Source organism: Scyliorhinus torazame, chromosome 22 (assembly GCF_047496885.1).
Source record: "Scyliorhinus torazame isolate Kashiwa2021f chromosome 22, sScyTor2.1, whole genome shotgun sequence".
Classification (NCBI taxonomy): domain Eukaryota; kingdom Metazoa; phylum Chordata; class Chondrichthyes; order Carcharhiniformes; family Scyliorhinidae; genus Scyliorhinus; species Scyliorhinus torazame.
This window is the reverse complement of record NC_092728.1, coordinates 102,196,285-102,221,918: the sequence shown is the minus strand read 5'-3', so window position 1 is coordinate 102,221,918 and position 25,634 is coordinate 102,196,285. Positions and strand designations below refer to the sequence as shown.

Here is a 25,634-nt window from a genome sequence, read left to right as displayed (position 1 = left end):
GCAGGGCCAACGAAATCTAATCAGAAACGCCAGTGGGATTATCACTGACTGTGCAATGTCTGAAATATTTCACAGTGCAATTAATCCGAAATGTTTCACATCGATCAAAAAACATCACATCACCTAAGTGGAATTTGATTGGGAGATGCAAACTCCTCAGAAGCAAAAGGAAGCAATAGTCAATTCAAAATTTTCACTCTCCAGACATTATTACGAAGCAAAAAGAATGTCTTTTTAGGATGGAAATTGGCCGTCCTTACCTGGTCGTGCCCACAGCAATGTGGGTGATTAATAATAATAATCTTTATTAGTGTCACAAGTAGGCTTACGTTGACACTGCAATGAAGTTACTGTGAAAATCCCCTCGTCGCCATATTCTGGCGCCTGTTCGGGTACACAGAGGGAGAATTCAGAATGTCCAATTCACCTAACAAGCACGTCTTTCGGGTCTTGTGGGAGGAAACTGGAGCACCCGGAGGAAAGCCACGCAGACATGGGGAGGACGTGCAGACTCCGCACAGACAGTGACCCAACCCGGGAATCGAACCTGGGACCCTGGCGCTGTGAAGCAACTGTGCTACCCACTATGCTACCGTGCCGCCCAATTCTTAACTGTCCTCTGGCCCAGCAAGCTAGTCAGGTCAAGACCAATTAGGGATGGGCAACAAATGCTCGCCTTGCCAGCGGCGGCCACAATTTAGTGCGATCAGGACTTAACTTTGGCTTCACCTCCACCTTTCTGCCCACTCCATATACTCTCCATGCCCTGAGAAATCAATAACCTGTCACGCTCCGTTGATGATGGATCATGTACATCCTTCTGGGTTGACAATTCCAAAGATTCAATTCCTCAAGAGATTTCTCCTCGACTCAGCCCGAGAGGATTAACACCTCACCCAGAGGGTGGGGTCCCCCAGTTCCAGAGTCCCCAGCCAGCAGAAGCAACCACCCAGTGTCTACCCTGTCAAGACCCTCTAGAAACCAGTACATGTGGTCACCTCTCACCCTTCTAACCTCCAGAGAATGTAAGCCCAATTTACTCAGCCTTTCATCATAGGACAACTCTGTCATCCCAGGAACCATCCTGAGTCACTCCCCAAAGCCCACCGTTGACCAGCATGCCTTTCATTCCAGGCAAAAGAGAGTGAAGGAGATCTTGATACCCTGGTGACAATCCTGAAACGCTAAGTAATAAAATAGGATTTAACTTCATGTGTGTAGGACCCATGCTTCTACCTCTCTTGATGCCTCGCTTCCTCCCTTCCTCCTCTTCCTCCCCCCCTCCTCCTCTTCCTCCCCCAGAAAGCTTCGTAAAACCCACTTTAACCACATTTTTACATGTATGACATCCCAATGCTTCAAGATGCTACACAAATTGTTGTGTGATGCACAGATTGGTTGTCAAGACCTTTGGTCAAGGTTTGGTGTCAGAATTGGTGTGTGATTGGTAGAGCACTGGGAATGGATTGCCTAATCACTTTTTTGGGGGCCAAGAAATACCGTCCAGTCCATTACAACCTAAAACGTTAATCCACACCTACTGCGAGATGTTTTAATCAGGAGGCCCGAAGCTGCTTCCCAATTGGGACTCTGACCTCATTAACATTGCTTGGGGAAGCTCACTCAACGAGGATGAATGTCGAACAACTGACGGTGGACCTCAGGAGCGGTGTCGAGCTGGGAATTGTGGCATGATACATTCAGTGCCTACATTGGCTAGGTTTAATATGGATACACCATAAGTTGTGTTGCGAGACGCAACCACCGTACTAAATGGGATAGATTCGGAAGAGATCCAGCAACTGAAACCTGGGAATCCGTGAGGTGCCATCAGCAGCAACTGTACTCAACCACAGTCTGTAACCCCATGGCCCAGCATATCCCCCACTTTACCGTTACCATCAAGCTGAGGGGTCCAGCCTAGTTCAATGACGAGCACAGGGCTTACCAGGAGCAGCTCCAGGCATACTGACAAGTGAAGCTACGACACAGGAATACGTACATGTCATAACAGGGGAAGCAGCAAGCGATAGACAGAGCTAAGCAATCCCAGAACTGATGGATCAGACCTAAGCTCTGCAGTGCTGCCACATCCAGTCATGAAGGGTGATACGTCCTGCACACAAAACGCAGGACAAATCCAACCTGATCAATTACTGTGCCATCACGTCCACTCTCGATGGTGATGGAAGGGGTCATCAACAGAGCTACCAAGCGGTTCTTGCTTATCAATAACCTGCTCACAGACACAACTCCGTTGGGGTTCTGCCAAGATCACTCAGCCTTGACCTCGTTCCAGTCTTGGTTGAAACATGAAGAAAAGAGCTGAATTCCAGAGATGAGGGTGAGAAATGAAATGAAATGAAATGAAAATCGCTCATCGTCACAAGTCGGCTTCAAATGAAGTTACTGTGAAAAGCCCCTAGTCGCCACATTCCGGCGCCTGTTCGGGGAGGCTGGTACGGGAATTGAACCGTGCTGCTGGCCTGTCTGCTTTAAAAGCCAGCTATTTAGCCCTGTGCTAAACCAGCCCCTAGTGACAGCCCTTTGACCTCACGGCAGCATTGACCGAGTGTGGTATCAGGGGGACCAGCAAAACTGAAGTCAATGGGAATTGGGAAAACCGTGCCGCCCTGGAACTCCTGGAACTCCCTCCCTAACAGCACTGTGGCTGTACTTACACCACGTCGACTGCAACGGTTCAAGAAGGTGGCTCACCACCACCTTCTCCAGGTTAATTGGGCAGAACGGTAATTGGGCAGCACGGTAGCACAGTGGTTAGCACAATTGCTTCACAGCTCCAGGGTCCCGGGTTCGATTCCCGGCTTGGGTCACTGTCTGTGCCGAGTCTGCACGTTCTCCCCGTGTCTGCGTGGGTTTCCTCCGGGTGCTCCGGTTTCCTCCCACAGTCCAAAGATGTGCAGCTTAGGTGGATTGGCCGTGATAAATTGCCCATAGTGTCTAAAAAGGTTTGGTGGGATTACTGGGTATCGGGAATAGTGTTGAGGGTGCTCTTTCCAAAGGCCGGTGCAGACTTGATGGGCCGAATGGTCTCCTTCTGCACTGTGAATTCTATGATTCTATGGGATTGGCAATAAAATCTGGCCTCACCAGTGATGCTTATATCCTGTGAAAGATTTTTTTTTTAATTCAAACTACCTCTATATCATCTCAAAAACATTCCTTGCTGCTATCACCCTCTTGTTTTACTTAAAGCAAAGAACAAAGAACAAAGAAATGTACAGCACAGGAACAGGCCCTTCGGCCCTCCAAGCCCGTGCCGACCATACTGCCCGACTAAACTACAATCTTCTACACTTCCTGGGTCCGTATCCTTCTATTCCCATCCTATTCATATATTTGTCAAGATGCCCCTTAAATGTCCCTATCGTCCCTGCCTCCACTACCTCCTCCGGTAGTGAGTTCCAGGCACCCACTACCCTCTGCGTAAAAAACTTGCCTCGTACATCTACTCTAAACTTTGCCCCTCTCACCTTAAACCTATGCCCCCTAGTAATTGACCCCTCTACCCTGGGGAAAAGCCTCTGACTATCCACTCTGTCTATGCCCCTCATAATTTTGTATACCTCTATCAGGTCGCCCCTCAACCTCCTTCGTTCCAGTGAGAACAAACCGAGTTTATTCAATCGCTCCTCATAGCTTATGCCCTCCATACCAGGCAACATTCTGGTAAATCTCTTCTGCACCCTCTCTAAAGCCTCCACATCCTTCTGGTAGTGTGGCGACCAGAATTGAACACTATACTCCAAGTGTGGCCTAACTAAGGTTCTATACAGCTGCAACATGACTTGCCAATTCTTATACTCAATGCCCCGGCCAATGAAGGCAAGCATGCCGTATGCCTTCTTGACTACCTTCTCCACCTGTGTAGCCCCTTTCAGTGATCTGTGGACCTGTACTCCTAGATCTCTTTGACTTTCAATACTCTTGAGGGTTCTACCATTCACTGTATATTCCCTACCTGCATTAGCCCTTCCAAAATGCATTACCTCACATTTGTCCAGGTTAAACTCCATCTGCCATCTCTCCGCCCAAGTCTCCAGACAATCTAAATCCTGCTGTATCCTCAGACAGTCCTCATCGCTATCCGCAATTCCACCAACCTTTGTGTCGTCTGCAAACTTACTAATCAGACCAGTTACATTTTCCTCCAAATCATTTATATATACTACAAAGAGCAAAGGTCCCAGCACTGATCCCTGTGGAACACCACTGGTCACAGCCCTCCAATTAGAAAAGCATCCCTCCATTGCTACCCTCTGCCTTCTATGGCCTAGCCAGTTCTGTATCCACCTTGCCAGTTCACCCCTGATCCCTAGCAGTGTACTAGTAGGCTACAACTAGTGAATACACATTTGCAGCAGACTTTCATTTCACTTTGCTCGGGGAGGCAATGGCGTAGTAATATTCTTGCTGGACTAGAAATCCAGAGACCCAGGGTGATGCTCTGGGGTTCCGGGTTTGAGTCCCACCGTGAAGGATGGTGAAATTTGAATTCAATAAAAAACTGGTGTTAAAAGTCCAATGATGACCTTGGAAACATTGTCGTAAAAAACCATCTGGTTCACTAAAGTCCCTTTAGAAAAAGAAATCTGTTCTCCTTATCTGGTCTGGCCTACATGTGACTCCAGATCCATAGTAATGTGGTTGACTGTTAAATGCCCCTCAAAGGTTGGGTAATCAATGCTGGCCAAGCCAACGATGCCCGTATCCCATGATCAAAAAAACAAATCCTAAAGAAGGAGGCCATTCAACCGTCCTGTCTGTGCCAGCTCTATAAAAGAACTATTCAATTAGTCCCACTCACCTGCTCCTTCCCCATAGCCCTGCAAATACCTCCTTTCCAAATATATACCCCTTTGAAAGGCCGATAGGGTGGCAGAGTGGTTAGCACTGCTGCCTCACAGCGCTAGGCACCCAGTTTCGATTCCGGCCTTGGGTGACTGTCCGTGTGGAGTCTGCACGTTCTCCCCGTGTCTGCGGGGGTTTCCTGCGGGCTCCGGTTTCCTCCCACAGTCCAAAGGTGTGCAAGTGAGGTATATTGGCCACGCTAAAGGTTGGGTGGGGTTGCAGGAATAGGGCGGGGGAGTGAGCCTCGGGTGGGTGCTCTTTCGGAGGGGCGGTGCAGACTCGATGGGCCAAATGGCCTCCTTCTGCACTGCAGGGATTCTATGAAAGTTACTCTTGAATCTGCTTGCATTGCCCGTTTCAACAGTGCATTCCAGATTGTAACAGCTCACTGCGTAATTATTTCCCTCTGTGTTTTTTGCCAATTATCTACAATCTGTCTCCTCAATTTGATGGAAATGTTGCTAACTTCTTTCTTTCCCCCCATCCTAATCCAAATTAGTATGTTTCTCCTACAGGTCGCTTGTACTGTCCAGCCCACTGCTGAGATCAGAAGATTAATGGAGCGGAGCATTCTTGGCCTGCCTGACCTGGATGATTCAGTACAGCACCACACAGTGCATTTCCTCACTGGAGCATTATAACTACCAAACTCATTTAATTTATTATGGCCAATCTTTATATTAATGGGAGTATCCTCAGCCATGTATAAAATTGCTTGAGAAAATAAATTACGAGCATCTAAATTTCAGACAATAACTTTCTCCAATGCTCTGCAGAATAGTGAGAAATTACAGGGGCGATTCTCCGAGCCCCGTGCCGGGCCGGAGAATCGCCGCAACCGCGCCCCGACGCCAGCGTGCGATTCTCCGAGGTGCGGAGAATCGGCGCCATTTGCGCCGGCGTGTTTGGCGCGGCGCTGGCCACTGGAATCGGCGGGGCCGCCGATTCTCCGGCCCGGGCGGCCACTCCGACGCGACAGAGTCCCGCCTGCGCTGTTCACCCCTGGTCTCTGCCGGCGGGAACTCTGCGGGAACGCTCGGGGAGCGACCTGTGGGGGTGTGGGGGGGCTCCTTCACCGGGGTGGGGCCTCCGATGGGGTCTGGCCCGCGATCGGGGCCCACCGATCGGCGGACCGGCCTCTCCCCTCCCCCGGACGTACTTCCTGGTGCGGCCGGCTCCTGAACACCGACCCCATGTTGGGTCGGGGCCGGCGCGCGGATGAAGTTCACCGCGCAGGCGCTAGATTGAGCGGTGCCCATTGATGCCGCGTAAGGAGGCTGGAGCGGCGTGAACCGCTCCAGCGGCGTGCTGGCCCCCTGTGGGGGCAAGAATAGGTTGTGCCCGGGCCCTGTTCGCGCCGTCGTTAAACTCGACGGCGTTCACGACGGTGCGAACACTTGGCCTCAATATCGGAGAATCGCCCCCTACATTTGTGCTCACACGTCTCCATTGTTCTGTTGATACATAGTTGCTAATTAAATTAATCTTACCTTCAGGCAGTACTTGTGCAAGTCCCAAGTAACAAGTACAGTACAATACAGCGCAGAGGATTAGGGCTCGCCTAGAGAAATAATAAACACGGGTTAGAATTAAATGAAAAGTACACCTCTTGTCAACATGTGCCATGTGTCAATATCACCCTTGTTGTGTTCTACGCTGTTTCCATTTCTCATTTTAACAAGGTGGATACAAATGAGGAAGGCCTTCCATTTTAAACCATTCAACCAGGGTGAAAAAATTAAAGCTTCTTTAGATTCCCAAGATGTTCTTAAATGATTCCTGCCCCCTTACCATCACCGAGATATGCAGTCCAGAAATTAAGAATCCTTCATGCCATTACTCCTGATTTGCCTGAAGTTTGTTTGAATGTATTGCTGATTGGGTATGTGGTCATGTTCTGCATCGTCTTGTTTTAGTGTCAGCCCTAGTCCAGTGGGCCTCACTCAATTATGTCCGAGTTCAAAGGTTGTGGGTTCGGGTCACCACTCCAGTGCAAGAAAATTAAGGCTGAGGCCCAGTACAGCATTGAGAGAGTGTAGAAACCTGACATGACTGCCTGAAGCATCATGGGATACTTGACATAAAGATTTAAAGTGTCTCATTGTAAATTGCTTTAGCTACGTCATTAATTCAGTCAGACAGATGGCTCCCTGTAAATTGATTACATTGTCTGGAGTTTAATCGGTTTCTTGACGAGATTTTGTATTCTGACACACACCATTTATCTATAACAGTATCATTGAGGCCAGTGACGTCAGTCGATTAGCGTGGCCTTTGTATTGCTAATGTATATTCATCTCTGTAGCATTACTGCGGTAGAGCTTGACATCACCTGATCACCCCTGCTCTGTATCGGAATTGTACCTTTGTCTCTGTGTAAGCCAACAGAAAGACTCAGCAATTATCAATGTATTGCCTGTGAGAGGGATGAGATTCTTTTGTGTATAAGTACCTTTACTTCCCTCATGTGCGTCAGAGTGGGCCCGGCTGCAACCTTTGTTTGTGCAGGTCTCGCTCGCCTTGTTCAAGTTAAAGCATTAACTGTGTTGTTATCTGTTACAATTCTCTTAGTCAAAAAGTCTTACTCGGATGTTAAAGATTTCGAAGTCCTGCACTGTCGGAGGTACCAATTTTCAGATGAAACGCTAAAGCAAAGCCCGATCTGCCCTCTCAGATAGGCGTAACCAAATCCCATGGCACTATTCCAAACAAGAGCAGGACAGTTATTTCCGACACCCTGATCAATATTGATCTCTCAGCCAATATCACAGACATAACACAACAGCACAAAGCTATCTGCTGCGTTTCCTGCAGTACAGCTCTGACCACAAAAGGATTTCATTGGCTGGAAAGTGCTTTGGGATGGCCTGAGGTTTTACGTCTTTACCGTTTACTGTCTGGTATCCTTCTTTGAGATACCTCTCAGCTGTTCCCTCTCAAATCCGAGTCTTTTCCCATAACTCAGGGGCTGGATTCTCTGTTCTGGAGACTAAGTCCCGCGCCGGTGTGAAAACGGTGGTGTTTTACACCAGGATGGTACGAAATGGCCACCGATTCCTTGTTCCGGGGGGGGGGGGGGGGGGGCACTAGCAGCCAGGCAGCGTAGAGCTCCCAGCTCTTAGCTGCCGATATGGCCTGGAGAGGTGCCGGGTCCGTGGCCGCGCATGGTGGATGCCACCCGCGGACCCGGCTCCCGAAATGACCCCCCCCCCCCCCCTTCGGCCGGCCTCGCCCGCCCCGCCCCACCACAGTGCCCCAGCCCCGAATATGCCCCACCCCTGCCTGCAGATCGACCCTCCCCGTGTGGCGACGCTGGACTTCGCAAAAGTGGCGCCGCCCCCAATTTCGCCGTCATCGGGGATTCTCCGCCCTGTCGCCGAACGCGATTTCGGCGTCTGGGATCGGAGAATCCATTCCCAGTTCTCCCACCTTTGGGTTCAATCAGTTGACTCTTCCCGGACTGATTCCACGGATGAGACACCTCCTTGGTGGCTCGAGCTACGTGTGACATTCAAGGTGTGATATGAACAGGACACCATTCACTTGTAATTTCACACTTTTGGACTGGTTCGCCTGTTATCTTGGGCACAGTCTACTTCTGTCAATTCAAAAGCCCTTTGTACACTCCACAGAAAAAAATGTTTCAGATTAAGCAGTTGTGTTAAAAATGAACAGGAGGTTTTTTCCCACAGCTAGAGAAATAAATCATTAAACTATTTGCATTAAGACGGGTAAAATGTTTATTGTTCAACATTCTACTTGCTGAGGGAACAGTTATGTCACTTGGCTAGGTGGTTAGTACGTGGATTAGATCAACAACGCAGGGTTTGATCCCAGATGGTAAGATGTGGTGGCGACAGACTTAAAACACAGCGGGATTGGAAGAGGAATGGGTGACTGGCAGACAGGGGGTGATGAAGAAGGGTCATCAACCAGCATAATAATAATAATAATCTTTATTAGTGACACAAGTAGGTTTACTTTAACACTGCAATGAAGTTATTGTGAAAATCCCCTAGTTGCCACATTCCGGCGCCTGTTCGGGGACACGGAGGGAGAATTCAGAATGTCCAATTCACCTAACAGCATGTCTTTCAGGACTTGTGGGAGGAAACCGGAGCACCCGGAGGAAACCCACGTAGACACGGGGAGAACGTTCAGATTCCACACAGACAGTGTCCCAAGCCGGGAATCGAACCTGGGACCCTGGCGCTGTGAAGCAACAGTCTGACCACTGTAGCCCCCTAAATTGGCCAACTCCCGCTATAAAATGGCAAACGGCAAAGGCTAATGGGAAAGTCAGCCAACATAGACAGAAACCAGCAGGTGCAGGTTTGCTGTGTATTTAACTCTGCAAAAGGCCAGACAACATCGATACCAGCGACCATCAGCATAACAATGTAGCAGCCATCTACATACTGATGAGCAATCCCCGGGAATAATAAGTAACATTTGGGAATCACAAAGCAAAGCCAGACTCCCTGGCGCCAGCAGAAGCCTACACAAAGGGAGGTGAACGAGCACCTCAAGACCGCCCATCGATCTCGGAACCGCTCCAGTATTGGAGAAAATTGAACCAAGCAATTGGGACAAAGTCCAATCACCTAGAACCAGGTACAGGGTCCGCCCCGAAAGGCGGGAAGCCCCTGGGGACTATAAGAGTTAAGCCCCAAGTTCAAATCGGTCTCTCTTCAACTCTCTTCTTCGTCCTGACCGGGTCACCCAGCAACACGAACCAACATTGACCGTGACCGATGCAGTGACCACCGACAGAAGTAAGTCTTAATTCAACGCTCGCTACGAGATAGGCGCTCCTAGCTACCAATCCGTACCAACTTCGAATCCCGCAGACTCAGAACCCGAACGAAAGGCCATTTGTTCCCCTGACCTGGTGGGCCAGTCTGAAGTTAAGTGTAATCCTGTTAGTTGTAGAAGTAGCTTAGATGTAGAATTTGTGCATGAGTAGCGATTACTGTGTATAATAAATGTGCTTTGATTTGAATCTTACTAATCGGTGTATTGGGCTATTGATCATTACTCGGACTTGAACCTCGTGGCGATATCATAAAGATACCTGGCGACTCGAGAGCAAAGGTAATAAAACAGAGCAATTGAACTAAGGAGAACGTTAACAACACTACTGTGCTACTGTGCCGATGGCGACCCCAGGTAAACTGAAAGACGCTGAAAGAAAAAGATTATTCCTTGGTGGGGGGAATTCCAGGGGAATGCCGGAACTTGGAACACCCCCTCCCAGTAACTGAGAGGCCAACCCCAGATGGTTTGTGCTGCCGACATCTCAGACGATATTTCCAATCGGCCTCTGATACTCAACCTTAAAAACTTACCTCATTTTGCTCCCTGTCTTTTGTGGGCTGGTAGCCCTTCCTCCGCCGATCCCACCTCCGTGAAAATGGCTCAGGGGCGGAATAGTGCCCGCAAACCTGTGCACCAGCTGGCGGCTCAGAATTACAAACCCGCCTGCCTCTATTCTCACCGCCCTATTGGGTCGGAAATCCTGTCCTTGATGGAGGGGCAGCTGAACTCACTCATGCCTTGAATATTGACTGGTCGAGTAAAGAAGTTAAAGGAGAAACAAAACAAAACTTTTTGTATGGTGCCGTTACTTCATTGGAAAGTTCCCAAGCAATGTAGTACTTTAAAAATGTCGTCATTATTGTAATGTAGGGAAACGATTCAAGTTGCCACAATTATTTAAAATTCATTTATGGGATTTGGGCGTTGCTGGCTGGGTCAACATTTGCCACCCATCCCTAATCCACGTACCCTGCACATCTTTGGGTTGTGGGGGTGAGACCCACGCAGACACGGGGAGAATGTGCAAACTCCACACGGACAGTGACCCGGGACCGTGATCGAACCCAGGTCCTCAGAGCCGTGAGATAGCAGTGCTAGCCACTGTGCCGCCCTCAATTCAGGTTCTTAAACAAATTCAAATCACATCATGTGTTGTGATGGGACTCGAACCCTAACGCCAGAGTATTACACTGGATTACTAGTCCAGTGACAATCCCACTCGACCAGTGACTCCTTAGCCTGAACAGTGACATCGATCTTCTACATACACCTAAACAGACAGTTTATCATTTCTCCTTACTTGACTGAAGTATTAGACCGGATTATAACTCAGGTCTGTGAACGGGGGTTCAGGATCACCACAATCGCCTGACTCAATAAAAATGCAATTATTGAGCCAAGAATATTGAACCAAATAAAGAAACCAAACAGTCACTCACCTGGCCACTATAAGCTCACTCAGACAACAAGACATACGTTCCCTTGGCCGCAGAAAAATGTGCTTCGGTACATGTGACAATAAATCAATCAATCAAATCAATCGGCTGTGCTCCTATATCAATATATCGATAATATATTAAAAGTTCTTCCTATATGTGTCCCACTTCATTCCCTACTGTTATTGTAGGCATATGCTCCAACCTCCCAGGAATAATGCTTCAGGAATTCGACTAGGAATATAAAAAGTGTTTCATCTGGCGTACCTCTTGCAGCACCTATTCCTTCTTTCCCAAAAACATTTGTTGGTAACATGACTACAAAATCGCGTAATCCCCGACTCAGCGTGATCACGGGGATCACTGCGGCCCAGGCGCGTGCTTTCTCTTCAGCGGGCGGCGTTAAAATCAAACAGGATGTAGAACCAGAGTAAACGGGAACTTCTCAGGGCAGCACCAAAGACAGGCTACTGACATTTTGGGAATGTGCCAGATGAATCCAGTTGGACCTTTTGGAGACTTTCCTCCTTCTCAGTACATCTTGAAATTGGTCCCACTTGGTCAGGGGAAGGGGAAGCCCAGACAGATGTTTCAACCGCACATTTAACAGTGTTTTGGAGAGGCAATGGAGAGAGCGATGACGAAAGAGAAAATGCTGGAAAATCTCAGCAGGTCTGGTAGCATCTGTAGGGAGAGAAAAGAGCGAACGTTTCGAGTCCGGTGACTCTTTGTCAAAGCTTATAGATGCTGCCAGACCTGTTGAGATTTTCCAGCATGTTCTCTTTCGTTTCAGATTCCAGCATCCGTAGTAATTTGCTTTTATATAGAAAGAGCGATGATGGTCATCTATCATTGGGAATGCACAGGATATTTCAATCAAATTATAAGAACATAAGAACTAGGAGCAGGAGTAGGCCATCTGGCCCCTCGAGCCTGCTCCGCCATTCAATGAGATCATGGCTGATCTTTTTTGGACTCAGCTCCACTTTCCGGCCCGAACACCATAACCCTTAATCCCTTTATTCTTCAAAAAACTATCTATCTTTATCTTAAAAACATTTAATGAAGGAGCCTCTACTGCTTCACTGGGCAAGGAATTCCATAGATTCACAACCCTTCGGGTGGAGACGTTCCTCCTAAACTCAGTCCTGAATCTACTTCCCCTTATTTTGAGGCTAAGCCCCCTAGTTCTGCTTTCACCCGCCTGTGGAAACAACCTGCCCGCATCTATCCTATCTCTTCCCTTTATGATTGAAACTATCACGCAAATTGGCTTTTTCAAAATTTAGTTTCTGGAAATCTTCATTGGAGATGAAGATTTCCTCATTGTTTTGAAGAATGGGCGGCATGGTGGTTAGCACTACTGCCTCACGGTGCCAGGGACCCGGATTCGATTCTGACCTTGGGTGATTGTGTGGAGTTTGCACCTTCTCTCTGTATCTGCGTGGGTTTTCTCCGACTGCTCCGGTTCCCTCCCATAGTCCAAAGATGTGCAGGTTAGGTGGATTGGCCATGCTAAATTGCTCCATCGTGTCCAAAAGGGTAGGTGGTGTGACTGGGATAGGGTGGAGGGCATGGGCCTAGGTTGGGTGCTCTTTCGTAGGGTCAGTGCAGACTCGACGGGCCAAATGGCCCCCTTCTGCGCTGTAAGGTAAGGTAAAGTCCCAGATCACCAGTGGCTGTTTTCCCCTTTGAGGGGGAGAGCTGACCGGTGGTGGTTTAACCTGAGGATCACCACAGCTCAGGCGAGGGGCAAGGTTGAGAAGACATGAACAACCTCAGCCCGTGCGGGGATTGAACCCACGCTGCTGGCCTCGCTCCGCATCACGAAGCAGCTGTCCAGCTAACTGAGCTAAACCAGCCCCCACTGTAGCGATTCTATGAATCTATGAAGATAACAAAATGCCTGTTTCTCCCCTGTGACAAAAGCTGAAGAAAATAATTGAACACGCCAATGTTAAAAATGGGGCCATAAACACACCCTGGGTGGAATGAATGGTATGTGTGAATGCCAAATGTTTCCCCTGGTGTTGGGGAAAACAGGTTGCTCAAGGGTGTAGAGAATGAAGGAAAGGGTAATAAATGCTGGCATTATTGATGACGATGTTTACATGCCTTAAATGAACAAAGAAAACCGTGCATTGTGCCCCTGGCTCCATTCCCAGAAATGACGTTTTCCAAATGGTTTTCGAAGAATATTCTGTCTAACTAGAATGCAGCACTGTAGCATAGTGATTAACACAGTTGCTTCACAGCTCCAGGGTCCCAGGTTCGATTCCCGGCTTGGGTCACTGTCTGTGCAGAGTCTGCACGTTCTCCCCGTGTCTGCTTGGGTTTCCTCCGGGTGCTCCGGTTTCCTCCCACAGTCCAAAGATGTGCAGGTTAGGTGGATTGGCCGTGCTAAATTGCCCTTAGTGTCCAAAATTGCCCTTAGTGTTGGGTGGGGTAACTGGGTTAGGGGGATAGGGTGGAGGTGTGCGGTTGGGTAGGGTGCTCTTTCCAAGAGCCGGTGCAGACTCGATGGGCCGAATGGCCACCTTCTGCCCTGTAAATTCTAATGCCCAATATTACAGAAGAAGGCGTTTCTGTCCCCTAGTCAACTCCAGTAAACAAGGGGGCTTGCTAAGTGCGTCCAGGTTTTGAAAGGCTCAGAGAAATGGAAAGCCAGGATTTGCTGCTTGTATTTATAAACCATTCCATGGGTTTGGTCTCTATAAATAGAGACAGAGTGCAGAAGCCAGAGAGTCACACCAAACCAACAAAAACTAACACTAGTTCAGTCCCATCTGGAGCACTGTGTCCAATTCTGGACACCACACTCTGGGAAGGGCGTGAAGCATTTGGAGAGGGGACGGAAGGGATTTACTTGGAACAGTCCGGAAAATTAGGGATTACAATATTGTGGCTGGACTGAAAAAGGCGGGGTTGTTGTCCTTAGGGCAGAGGGGGCAAAGAGGAGAATCGATAAAATTATGGAGCGTTTCGACAAAGGAATTAAAAAAGAGAGAAACTGTACCCGGTGGCTTACCGGTCCATAACCAGAAAAGCACAGATGTAGAGTAATAGGCAAAAGAAGTTGCAATAACACGAGGAAAAGCTTTTAGGCAATGAGTGGTTAGGCTTTGGAATGCATTGTCTGCAAGGGTAGTGGATACGGTTTCGATAGGGAATTGGGTAAATATTTGACGGAGAAAACACTGCAGGGATATGGGGGGAAAAACTAGCGCAGGTAACTGGATGTGGGTGAACACAGACTCAATGGACTGAAGTGTCCCCTGTGCTGGGCTATCAGAGGGAATATAAGCTCAGAACAAATTGATGGAAAGTAAAATGTCAAATGCAAGAATTGCTTTCTGTTTTTATCATTCCTGCCCTTTTTATACCGAGAGCGAATAGTGAATGTGAATACTACTTTTGGAAGTGCAATTCTCCTGGTATAAGTGGCCCCACCTTAACACAGGGACTTAGGAACTAGGAGCTGAAATAGGCAATTCATTCCCTCAAACCTGCTCCGCCATTTAATCAGATCATGGCTGATTTCTTCCTGGTTTCAGATCCAGCTCCCTGTCTGTTCCCCATATCCCTTTATCCCGTTTATCTAAATCAGAAGGATGTCTATCTCCGTCTTGATTGCGTGTGTCTTACGGGGGGGTTTGCAGCCTCCCTCCCGATAGGGAACCAGGTACCGTGTTTAACTCTATCGGTGCAACCAACCTGCTCCACTTCGGCCTTCAAAGTTCTTGTTTGAATATTTGTTATGACCTGCATACCGACGTTATGCAATTCATGAACAAAGACACCCAGATCCCTCTTCCCAGACCCATTTAAGCCTGATTTCCATTTAGATAATAATTTGCCTTTCCAATGTTTCAGCCAAAATTTGAGACGTTTGTTTAATATTTCATCCAAAAGACAGAACCTCTGACAATGCGGCACTCCCTCAGTACTGACCCTCTGACAGTGCAGCACTCCCTCAGTACTGACCCTCTGACAGTGCAGCACTCCCTCAGTACTGACCCTCTGACAGTGCGGCACTCCCTCAGTACTGACCCTCTGACAGTGCGGCACTCCCTCAGTACTGACCCTCTGACAGTGCAGCACTCCCTCAGTACTGACCCTCTGACAGTGCAGCATTCCCTCAGTACTGACCCTCTGACAGTGCAGCACTCCCTCAGTACTGACCCTCTGACAGTGCAGCACCTCCTCAGTACTGACCCTCTGACAGTGCGGCACTCCCTCAGTACTGACCCTCTGACAGTGCAGCACTCCCTCAGTACTGACCCTCTGATAGTGCGGCACTCCCTCAGTACTGACCCTCTGACAGTGCAGCACTCCCTCAGTACTGACCCTCTGACAGTGCGGCACTCCCTCAGTACTGATCCTCTGACAGTGCAGCACTCCCTCAGTACTGACCCTCTGACAGTGCAGCACTCGCTCAGTACTGACCCTCTGACAGTGCAGCACTCCCTCAGTACTGACCCTCTGACAGTGCAGCACTCCCTCAGTACTGACCCTCTGACAGTGCGGCATTCCCTCAGTACTGACCCTCTGACAGTGCAGCACTCCCTCAGTACTGACCCTCTGACAGTGCAGCACTCCCTCAGTACTGACCCTCTGACAGTGCAGCACTCCCTCAGTACTGACCCTCTGACAGTGCAGCACTCCCACAGTACTGACCCTCTGACAGTGCAGCACTCCCTCCGTACTGACCCTCTGACAGTGCAGCACTCCCTCAGTACTGACCCTCCGACAGTGCAGCACTCCCTCAGTACTGACCCTCTGACAGTGCAGCACTGCCTCAGTACTGACCCTCTGACAGTGCAGCACTCCCTCAGTACTGACCCTCTGACAGTGCAGCACTGCCTCAGTACTGACCCTCTGACAGTGCAGCACTCCCTCAGTACTGACCCTCTGACAGTGCAGCACTCCCTCAGTACTGACCCTCTGACAGTGCAGCACTGCCTCAGTACTGACCCTCTGACAGTGCAGCACTCCCTCAGTACTGACCCTCTGACAGTGCAGCACTCCCTCTGTACTGACCATCTGACAGTACTGCGCTCCCTCAGTACTGACCCTCTGACAGTGCAGCATTCCCTCAGTACTGACCATCTGACAGTGCAGCACTCCCTCAGTACTGACCATCTGACAGTGCTGCGCTGCCTCAGTACTGACCCTCTGACAGTGCAGCATTCCCTCAGTACTGACCCTCTGACAGTGCGGCACTCCCTCAGTACTGACCCTCTGACAGTGCAGCACTCCCTCAGTACTGACCCTCTGACAGTGCGGCACTCCCTCAGTACTGACCCTCTGACAGTGCTGCGCTCCCTCCGTACTGACCCTCTGACCGTGCAGCATTCACTCAGTACTGACCCTCTGACAGTGCGGCACTCCCTCAGTACTGACCCTCTGACAGTGCAGCATTCCCTCAGTACTGACCCTCTGACAGTGCGGCACTCCCTCAGTACTGACCCTCTGACAGTGCAGCACCTCCTCAGTACTGACCCTCTGACAGTGCAGCACTCCCTCCGTACTGACCCTCTGACAGTGCAGCATTCACTCAGTACTGACCCTCTGACAGTGCGGCACTCCCTCAGTACTGACCCTCTGACAGTGCGGCATTCCCTCAGTACTGACCCTCTGACAGTGCGGCACTCCCTCAGTACTGACCCTCTGACAGTGCAGCACTCCCTCAGTACTGACCCTCTGACAGTGCAGCACTCCCTCAGTGCTGACCCTCTGACAGTGCAGCACTCCCTCAGTACTGACCCTCTGACAGTGCAGCACTCCCTCAGTACTGACCCTCTGACAGTGCAGCACTGCCTCAGTACTGACCCTCTGACAGTGCAGCACTCCCTCTGTACTGACCATCTGACAGTGCTGCGCTCCCTCAGTACTGACCCTCTGACAGTGCAGCATTCCCTCAGTACTGACCCTCTGACAGTGCAGCACTCCCTCAGTACTGACTATCTGACAGTGCTGCGCTCCCTCAGTACTGACCCTCTGACAGTGCAGCATTCCCTCAGTACTGACCCTCTGACAGTGCGGCACTCCCTCAGTACTGACCCTCTGACAGTGCAGCACTCCCTCAGTACTGACCCTCTGACAGTGCGGCACTCCCTCAGTACTGACCCTCTGACAGTGCTGCGCTCCCTCCGTACTGACCCTCTGACAGTGCAGCATTCACTCAATACTGACCCTCTGACAGTGCGGCATTTCCTCAGTACTGACCCTCTGACAGTGCAGCACTCCCTCAGTACTGACCCTCTGACAGTGCAGTGCTCCCTCAGTGCTGACCCTCTGACAGTGCAGCATTCCCTCAGTACTGACCCTCTGACAGTGCAGCACTCCCTCAGTACTGACCCTCTGACAGTGCAACACTCACTCAGTATTGACCCTCTGACAGCGCAGCACTCCCTCAGTACTGACCCTCTGACAGTGCAGCACTCCCTCAGTACTGACCCTCTGACAGTGCGGCACTCCCTCAGTACTGACCCTCTGACAGTGCAGCACTCCCTCAGTACTGACCCTCTGACAGTGCAGCACTGCCTCAGTACTGACCCTCTGACAGTGCAGCACTCCCTCAGTACTGACCCTCTGACAGTGCAGCACTCCCTCAGTACTGACCCTCTGACAGCGCAGCACTCCCTCAGTACTGACCCTCTGACAGTGCAGCACTCCCTCAGTATCGCACTGGAGTGTCAGCCTTGACGTTTGTCCTCAAGTCCTGGCGAGGGACTCGAAGTTAGACCTGACCAGTTAAGAGTACTGCTAACTGAGCCATGGCTGCCACAGGTAGGTTATTCTCCTCGCGATAGGAGAGTCAAACGTAAGTATAGCCATCCCGAGATTCTGTTCATCAGGGATAACGTTGGCAGAGGTTCAGCAACACGATGTCCACTCTATCGTAGCTCCTTTCCAGCATAAGGAGTTCAGCAAAGGAGTGAAGAATTTCGTCAGATAAAATTTGCCCGTGCTTGCAGATGGTGGGGGGTAAATTGACGACAGTGCGTGGGTCATTTCTTGAACAGCAAACAAAGCTCGCAGCACGAATTTGATAAGAACTCGAGGTGCCATCCATATGAAACACTGGGGAGCGCCGTCCGCTTGGCAATATTAAAACGCTGCACCATACAAACCAACTGGCTGGCAAACAGACACAAGAACAAAAGCTTGCGTTTAGGAATACAATAATGTTGTTGCAGACACAAGAATAGAATTGGATCCCCAGACATTTTTGGAGCAAGCCCATCTCCTGAAACTAATTGAACAGAGTTAACCTTAACGGACTGCACCTAATGTAGATCATCCTGACCTAAGAGTCAGACCACGGGAAAGAGGTCTGGTTTAGTTCCAGTATTTGGCAACCTTAAGTGCACTGAGAATATTTATTTTTAGTTGAACACGCCTCTTGAAGACATAATGAATTGAAGCCACTATTGTGGATTTTCACCCCCTACATTCAGAACTATTTGTTTAAAATAACACAATTGTTCATGAAAAGCAACACTGCGAACTATCATAAGAAACTTACTGAACAATGCAGGGGTGATGTTAAGTGCTGGAAATAAATAGTATCACACTGTGAGAACGGCTGAACAAAAGTTACAAAGCCACATCATTCATTAGAATATGATATGATATATGCTGTAATAGGGCAGCACGGTGGCACAGTGGTTAGCACTGCTGCCTCACAGCGCCAGGGTCCCAGGTTCGATTCCCGGCTTGGGTCACTGTCTGTGCTGAGTCTGCACGTTCTCCCCGCGTCTGCGTGGGTTTCCTCCGGGAGCTCCGGTTTCCTCCCAAAGTCCAAAGATGTGCAGGTTACAGTTTATACCAACAAAAAAGAAAAAAAGGAAGGACGGTAGAAAGAGGGAAAATCGACCGTGGATATCTAAGGAAATAAGGGAGAGTATCAAATTGAAGAAAAAAGCATACACAGTGGCAAAGATTCGTGGGAGACTAGAGGACTGGGAAATCTTTAGGGGGCAACAGAAAGCTACTAAAAAAGCTATAAAGAAGAGTCAGATAGATTATGAGAGTAAACTTGCTCAGAATATAAAAACAGATAGTAAAAGTTTCTACAAATATATAAAACAAAAAAGAGTGGCTAAGGTAAATATTGGTCCTTTAGAGGATGAGAAGGGAGATTTAATAATGGGTGATGAGGAAATGGCTGAGGAACTGAACAGGTTTTTTGGGTCGGTCTTCACAGTGGAAGACACAAATAACATGCCAGTGACTGATGGAAATGAGGCTATGACAGGTGAGGACCTTGAGAGGATTGTTATCACTAAGGAGGTAGTGATGGGCAAGCTAATGGGGCTAAAGGTAGACAAGTCTCCTGGTCCTGATGGAATGCATCCCAGAGTGCTAAAAGAGATGGCTACGGAAATTGCAAATGCACTAGTGATAATTGACCAAAATTCACTAGACTCTGGGGTGGTCACGGCGGATATGAAAATTAGCAAACATGACACCACTGTTTAAAAAAGGGGGTAGGCAGAAAGCGGGTAATTATAGGCCAGTGAGCGTAACTTCGGTAGTAGGGAAGATGCTGGAATCTATCATCAAGGAAGAAATAGCGAGGCATCTGGATGGAAATTGTCCCATTGGGCAGACACAGCATGGGTTCATAAAGGGCAGGTCATGTCTAACTAATTTAGTGGAATTTTTTGAGGACATTACCAATGCGGTAGATAACGGGGAGCCAATGGATGTGGTAAATCTAGATTTCCAGAAAGCCTTTGACAAGGTGCCACACAAAAGGTTGCTGCACAAGGTAAAGATGCATGGCATTAAGGGGAGACGAGTCGCATGGATAGAGGATTGGTTAATTAATAGAAAGCAAAGAGTGGGGATTAATGGGTGTTTCTCTGGTTGGCAACCAGTAACTAGTGGTGTCCCTCAGGGATCAGTGTTGGGCCCACAATTGTTCACAATTTACACAGATGATTTGGAGTTGGGGACCAAGAGCAATGTGTCCAAGTTTGCAGACGACACTAAGATGAGTGGTAAAGCAAAAAGTGCAGAGGATACTGGAAGTCTGCAGAGGGATTTGGATAGGCTAAGTGAATGGGCTAGGGTCTGGCAGATGGAATACAATGTTGACAAATGTGAGGTTATCCATTTTGGTAGGAATAACAGCAAAAGGGATTATTATTTAAATGATAAAATATTAAAACATGCTGCTGTGCAGAGAGACCTGGGTGTGCTAGTGCATGAGTCGCAAAAAGTTGGTTTACAGGTGCAACAGGTGATTAAGAAGGCAAATGGAATTTTGTCCTTCATTGCTAGAGGGATGGAGTTTAAGACTATGGAGGTTATGCTGCAATTGTATAAGGTGTTAGTGAGGCCACACCTGGAGTATTGTGTTCAGTTTTGGTCTCCTTACTTGAGAAAGGACGTACTGGCACTGGAGGGTGTGCAGAGGAGATCCACTAGGTTAATCCCAGAGCTGAAGGGGTTCGATTGCGAGGAGAGGTTGAGAAGACTGGGACTGTACTCGTTGGAATTTAGAAGGATGAGGGGGAATCTTATAGAAACATATAAGATTATGAAGGGAATAGATAGGATAGATGCGGGCAGGTTGTTTCCACTGGCGGGAGAAAGCAGAACTAGGGGGCATAGCCTCAAAATAAGGGGAAGTAGATTTAGGACTGAGTTTAGGAGGAACTTCTTCACTCAAAACGTTGTGAATCTATGGAATTCCTTGCCCAGTGAAGCAGTAGAGGCTCCTTCATTAAATGTTTTTAAGATAAAGATAGATGAGACTTCCGGGTGCGGCGATGACCAGCTGAGTCGCACGTTTCGGCAGCTCCCGGTGAAACGGACTTTTGGGCTCTTGATAGGAGCCCCAACGGCAATTTTGACGGCTAAAAACACTGTGTGGTAAACCAGAAGGGAATCCCCCCTGGATACGGATGGAAAAAGGAGGAGAAAGTGGCCGGATTGCAGTGGATCCTTTAGAACAGCAGCAAGGAAGGCAAGCAAAAACCAAGATGGCGTCGGAAGGTGGCAGTTTAACATGGGGCCCTGAACAACAAGAGTTCTTGAAATGCTGTGTGGAAGAGATCAAAAAGGAAATGAAGAAAGAGCTGTTGGCCCCGATACTACAGGCGATCGAAGGGCTAAAGGAGGAACAAAAGACCCAGGAGCGGGAGCTTCGGGTCGTGAAGGCAAAGGCAGCCGAGAATGAGGACGACATACAGGGCCTGGTGGTGAAGACGGAGACGCAGGAGGCACATCAGAAACGATGTGTGGAAAGGTTGGAGGCACTGGAAAACAACGCAAGGAGGAACAACCTGAGGATTCTTGGTCTTCCTGAAGGTGTGGAGGGAGTGGACGTCGGGGCATATGTGAGCACGATGCTGCACTCGTTAATGGGAGCGGAGGCCCCGGCGGGTCCGTTGGAGGTGGAGGGAGCATACCGAGTGATGGCGCGAGGACCGAGAGCAGGAGAAATTCCCAGAGCCATAGTGGTGAGATTCCTCCGTTTTAAGGATAGAGAAATGGTCCTTAGATGGGCGAAGAAAACTCGGAGCAGTAAATGGGAGAACGCGGTGATCCGCGTTTATCAAGACTGGAGTGCGGAGGTGGCGAGAAGGAGGGCGAGCTTTAATCGGGCCAAGGCGGTGCTTCATAAAAAGAAGATAAAATTTGGAATGCTGCAACCGGCAAGACTGTGGGTCACATATCGAGGGAGGCACCACTACTTTGAGACGGCGGATGAAGCGTGGACTTTTATTGTGGAAGAAAAACTGGAATGAGTGGGTTATTAAAAAGAACGTTTGAACAAAGTGGTGGGGCGAATGTGGGGGGCAAAGAGGGGGGTTAAAAAGGGGGGAAAGAGGAGTTTTATGTACTAATCCTGCGATGTGGTAACTTTTCTCTCTCCCACAGGTGGTGATGGGGGAGGAGGGGAGGTGGAGGAGATGGGGCGTTGGCCATTGGGGGCGGGGCCAAGGGAGAAGCGCGGGCTTGGTTCCCGCGCTATGATAATCATGGCGGGAATAGAGAAGCAGGAAGGAGGGGGCGTCGCACGGTGCGAGCCGAGGTCACGGGGGGAAGCCGAGGTCGGCCAGAGTTTGCTGACTTCTGGGAGCAACATGGGGGGAGTAATTACGCTAGCGGGGGATCTAGCGGGGGGTGGTGGGAGGGGGGAATTACTGGGTTGCTGCTGCTGGGGAGAGGGGGGAGCTGGTATGGGGGAGGATGGGCGGGGGGGCACCGCCTGGGGGAGATACAGCTGCGTGGGAACCGGGTGAGGAGCTGGAAAAAGGTGATGGCTAATCGACAAGGGGGGGGGGGGGGTAGGAAGCCCCCGAACTCGGCTGATCACGTGGAATGTGAGAGGGCTGAACGGGCCGATAAAGAGGGCACGGGTACTCGCACACCTTAAGAAACTTAAGGCAGATGTGGTTATGTTACAGGAAACGCACCTGAAACTGATAGACCAGGTTAGGCTACGCAAAGGATGGGTGGGGCAGGTGTTCCATTCGGGGCTAGATGCGAAAAACAGGGGGGTGGCTATATTAGTGGGGAAGCGGGTAATGTTCGAGGCAAAGACTATAGTGGCGGATAACGGGGGCAGATACGTGATGGTGAGTGGCAAACTACAGGGGGAGACGGTGGTTTTGGTAAACGTATATGCCCCGAACTGGGATGATGCCAATTTTATGAGGCGGATGCTAGGACGCATTCCGGACCTAGAGATGGGAAAGCTGATAATGGGGGGAGATTTTAATACGGTGTTGGAACCAGGGCTGGATAGGTCGAAGTCCAGGACTGGAAGGAGGCCGGCAGCAGCCAAGGTACTTAAAGATTTTATGGAGCAGATGGGAGGTGTAGACCCGTGGAGATTTAGCAGACCTAGGAGTAAGGAGTTCTCGTTTTTCTCCTATGTCCATAAAGTCTACTCGCGAATAGACTTTTTTGTGCTGGGTAGGGCATTGATCCCGAAGGTGAGGGGAACGGAGTATACGGCTATAGCCATTTCGGATCACGCTCCACACTGGGTGGACTTGGAGATAGGGGAGGAAACAGGAGGGCGCCCACCCTGGAGAATGGACATGGGACTAATGGCAGATGAGGGGGTGTCTCTAAGGGTGAGGGGGTGCATTGAAAAGTACTTGGAACTCAATGATAATGGGGAGGTCCAGGTGGGAGTGGTCTGAGAGGCGTTGAAGGCGGTGGTTAGAGGGGAGCTGATATCAATAAGGGCACATAAAGGGAAGCAGGAGAGTAAGGAACGGGAGCGGTTGCTGCAAGAACTTTTGAGGGTGGACAGACAATATGCGGAAGCACCGGAGGAGGGACTGTACAGGGAAAGGCAAAGGCTACATGTAGAATTTGACTTGCTGACTACGGGCACTGCAGAGGCACAATGGAGGAAGGCACAGGGTGTACAGTACGAATATGGGGAGAAGGCGAGCAGGTTGCTGGCACACCAATTGAGGAAAAGGGGAGCAGCGAGGGAAATAGGGGGAGTGAGGGATGAGGAAGGAGAGATGGAGCGGGGAGCGGAGAGAGTGAATGGAGTGTTCAAGACATTTTGTAAAAAATTATATGAAGCTCAACCCCCCGGATGGGAGGGAGAGAATGATGGGCTTCTTGGATCGGCTGGAATTTCCCAAGGTGGAAGAGCAGGAAAGGGTGGGACTGGGAGCACAGATCGAGGTAGAAGAAGTGGTGAAAGGAATTAGGAGCATGCAGGCGGGAAAGGCCACGGATGGATTCCCAGTCGAATTCTATAGAAAATATGTGGACTTGCTCGCCCCGGTACTGACGAGGACCTTTAATGAGGCAAAGGAAAGGGGACAACTGCCCCCGACTATGTCTGAAGCAACGATATCGCTTCTCTTAAAGAAGGAAAGGACCCGCTACAATGCAGGTCCTATAGACCTATTTCCCTCCTAAATGTAGATGCCAAGATCCTGGCCAAGGTAATGGCAATGAGAATAGAGGAATGTGTCCCGGGGGTGGTCCACGAGGACCAAACTGGGTTTGTGAAGGGGAGACAGCTGAACACGAATATACGGAGGTTGTTAGGGGTAGTGATGATGGCCCCACCAGAGGGAGAAACGGAGATAGTAGTGGCGATGGATGCCGAGAAAGCATTTGATAGAGTGGAGTGGGATTATTTGTGGGAGGTGTTGAGTAGATTTGGTTTTGGAGAGGGGTATGTTAGATGGGTGCAGCTGTTGTATAGGGCCCCAGTGGCGAGCGTGTTCACGAATGGACGGGGATCTGCATATTTTCGGCTCCATAGAGGGACAAGGCAGGGATGCCCTCTGTCCCCATTATTGTTTGCACTGGCGATTGAGCCCCTGGCGATAGCGTTGAGGGGTTCCAAGAAGTGGAGGGGAGTACTTAGGGGAGGAGAAGAACACCGGGTATCTTTGTATGCGGACGATTTGCTACTATACGTGGCAGACCCGGCGGAGGGGATGCCAGAAATAATGCGGATACTTGGGGAGTTTGGGGATTTTTCAGGGTATAAATTGAACATGGGGAAAAGTGAGTTGTTTGTGGTGCATCCAGGGGAGCAGAGTAGAGAAATAGAGGACCTACCGTTGAGGAAGGTAACAAGGGACTTTCGTTACCTGGGGATCCAGATAGCTAAGAATTGGGGCACATTGCATCGGTTAAATTTAACGCGGTTGGTGGAACAGATGGAGGAGGATTTCAAGAGATGGGATATGGTATCCCTGTCACTGGCAGGGAGGGTGCAGGCGGTTAAGATGGTGGTCCTCCCGAGATTCCTCTTTGTGTTTCAGTGCCTCCCGGTGGTGATCACGAAGGCTTTTTTTAAAAGGATTGAAAAGAGCATCATGGGTTTTGTGTGGGCCGGGAAGACCCCGAGAGTGAGGAAGGGATTCTTACAGCGTAGCAGGGATAGGGGGGGGGCTGGCACTACCGAGCCTAAGTGAGTATTATTGGGCCGCTAATATTTCAATGGTGAGTAAGTGGATGGGAGAGGAGGAGGGAGCGGCGTGGAAGAGATTAGAGAGGGCGTCCTGTAGGGGGACTAGCCTACAGGCTATGGTGACAGCCCCATTGCCGTTCTCACCGAGGAACTACACCACAAGCCCGGTGGTGGTGGCTACACTGAAGATTTGGGGACAGTGGAGACGGCATAGGGGAAAGACTGGAGCCTTGGGGGGGTCCCCGATAAGAAACAATCATAGGTTTGCCCCGGGGGGAATGGATGGGGGATATGGAATGTGGCAAAGAGCAGGAATAACGCAACTGAAAGATCTGTTTGTGGATGGGAAGTTCGCGAGTCTGGGAGCGCTGACCGAGAAATATGGGTTGCCCCAAGGGAATGCATTCAGGTATATGCAACTGAGGGCTTTTGCGAGGCAACAGGTGAGGGAATTCCCGCAGCTCCCGACACAAGAGGTGCAGGACAGAGTGATCTCAAAGACATGGGTGGGGGATGGTAAGGTGTCAGATATATATAGGGAAATGAGGGACGAAGGGGAGACTATGGTAGATGAACTAAAAGGG

The 25,634-nt window shown here is 49.7% G+C and overlaps 1 protein-coding gene across 1 annotated transcript in view; it reads right to left on the bottom strand.

Annotated features, from left to right (window-relative positions):
* col27a1b (collagen, type XXVII, alpha 1b) overlaps positions 1-25,634 on the bottom strand; it is a 699,034-nt gene that overhangs the window by 649,167 nt on the left and 24,233 nt on the right. The window contains exon 2 of the mRNA XM_072487808.1: positions 6,363-6,433. Coding sequence (XP_072343909.1) covers positions 6,363-6,433 — 71 coding nt within the window. The remainder of the gene's footprint in view (positions 1-6,362; positions 6,434-25,634) is intronic.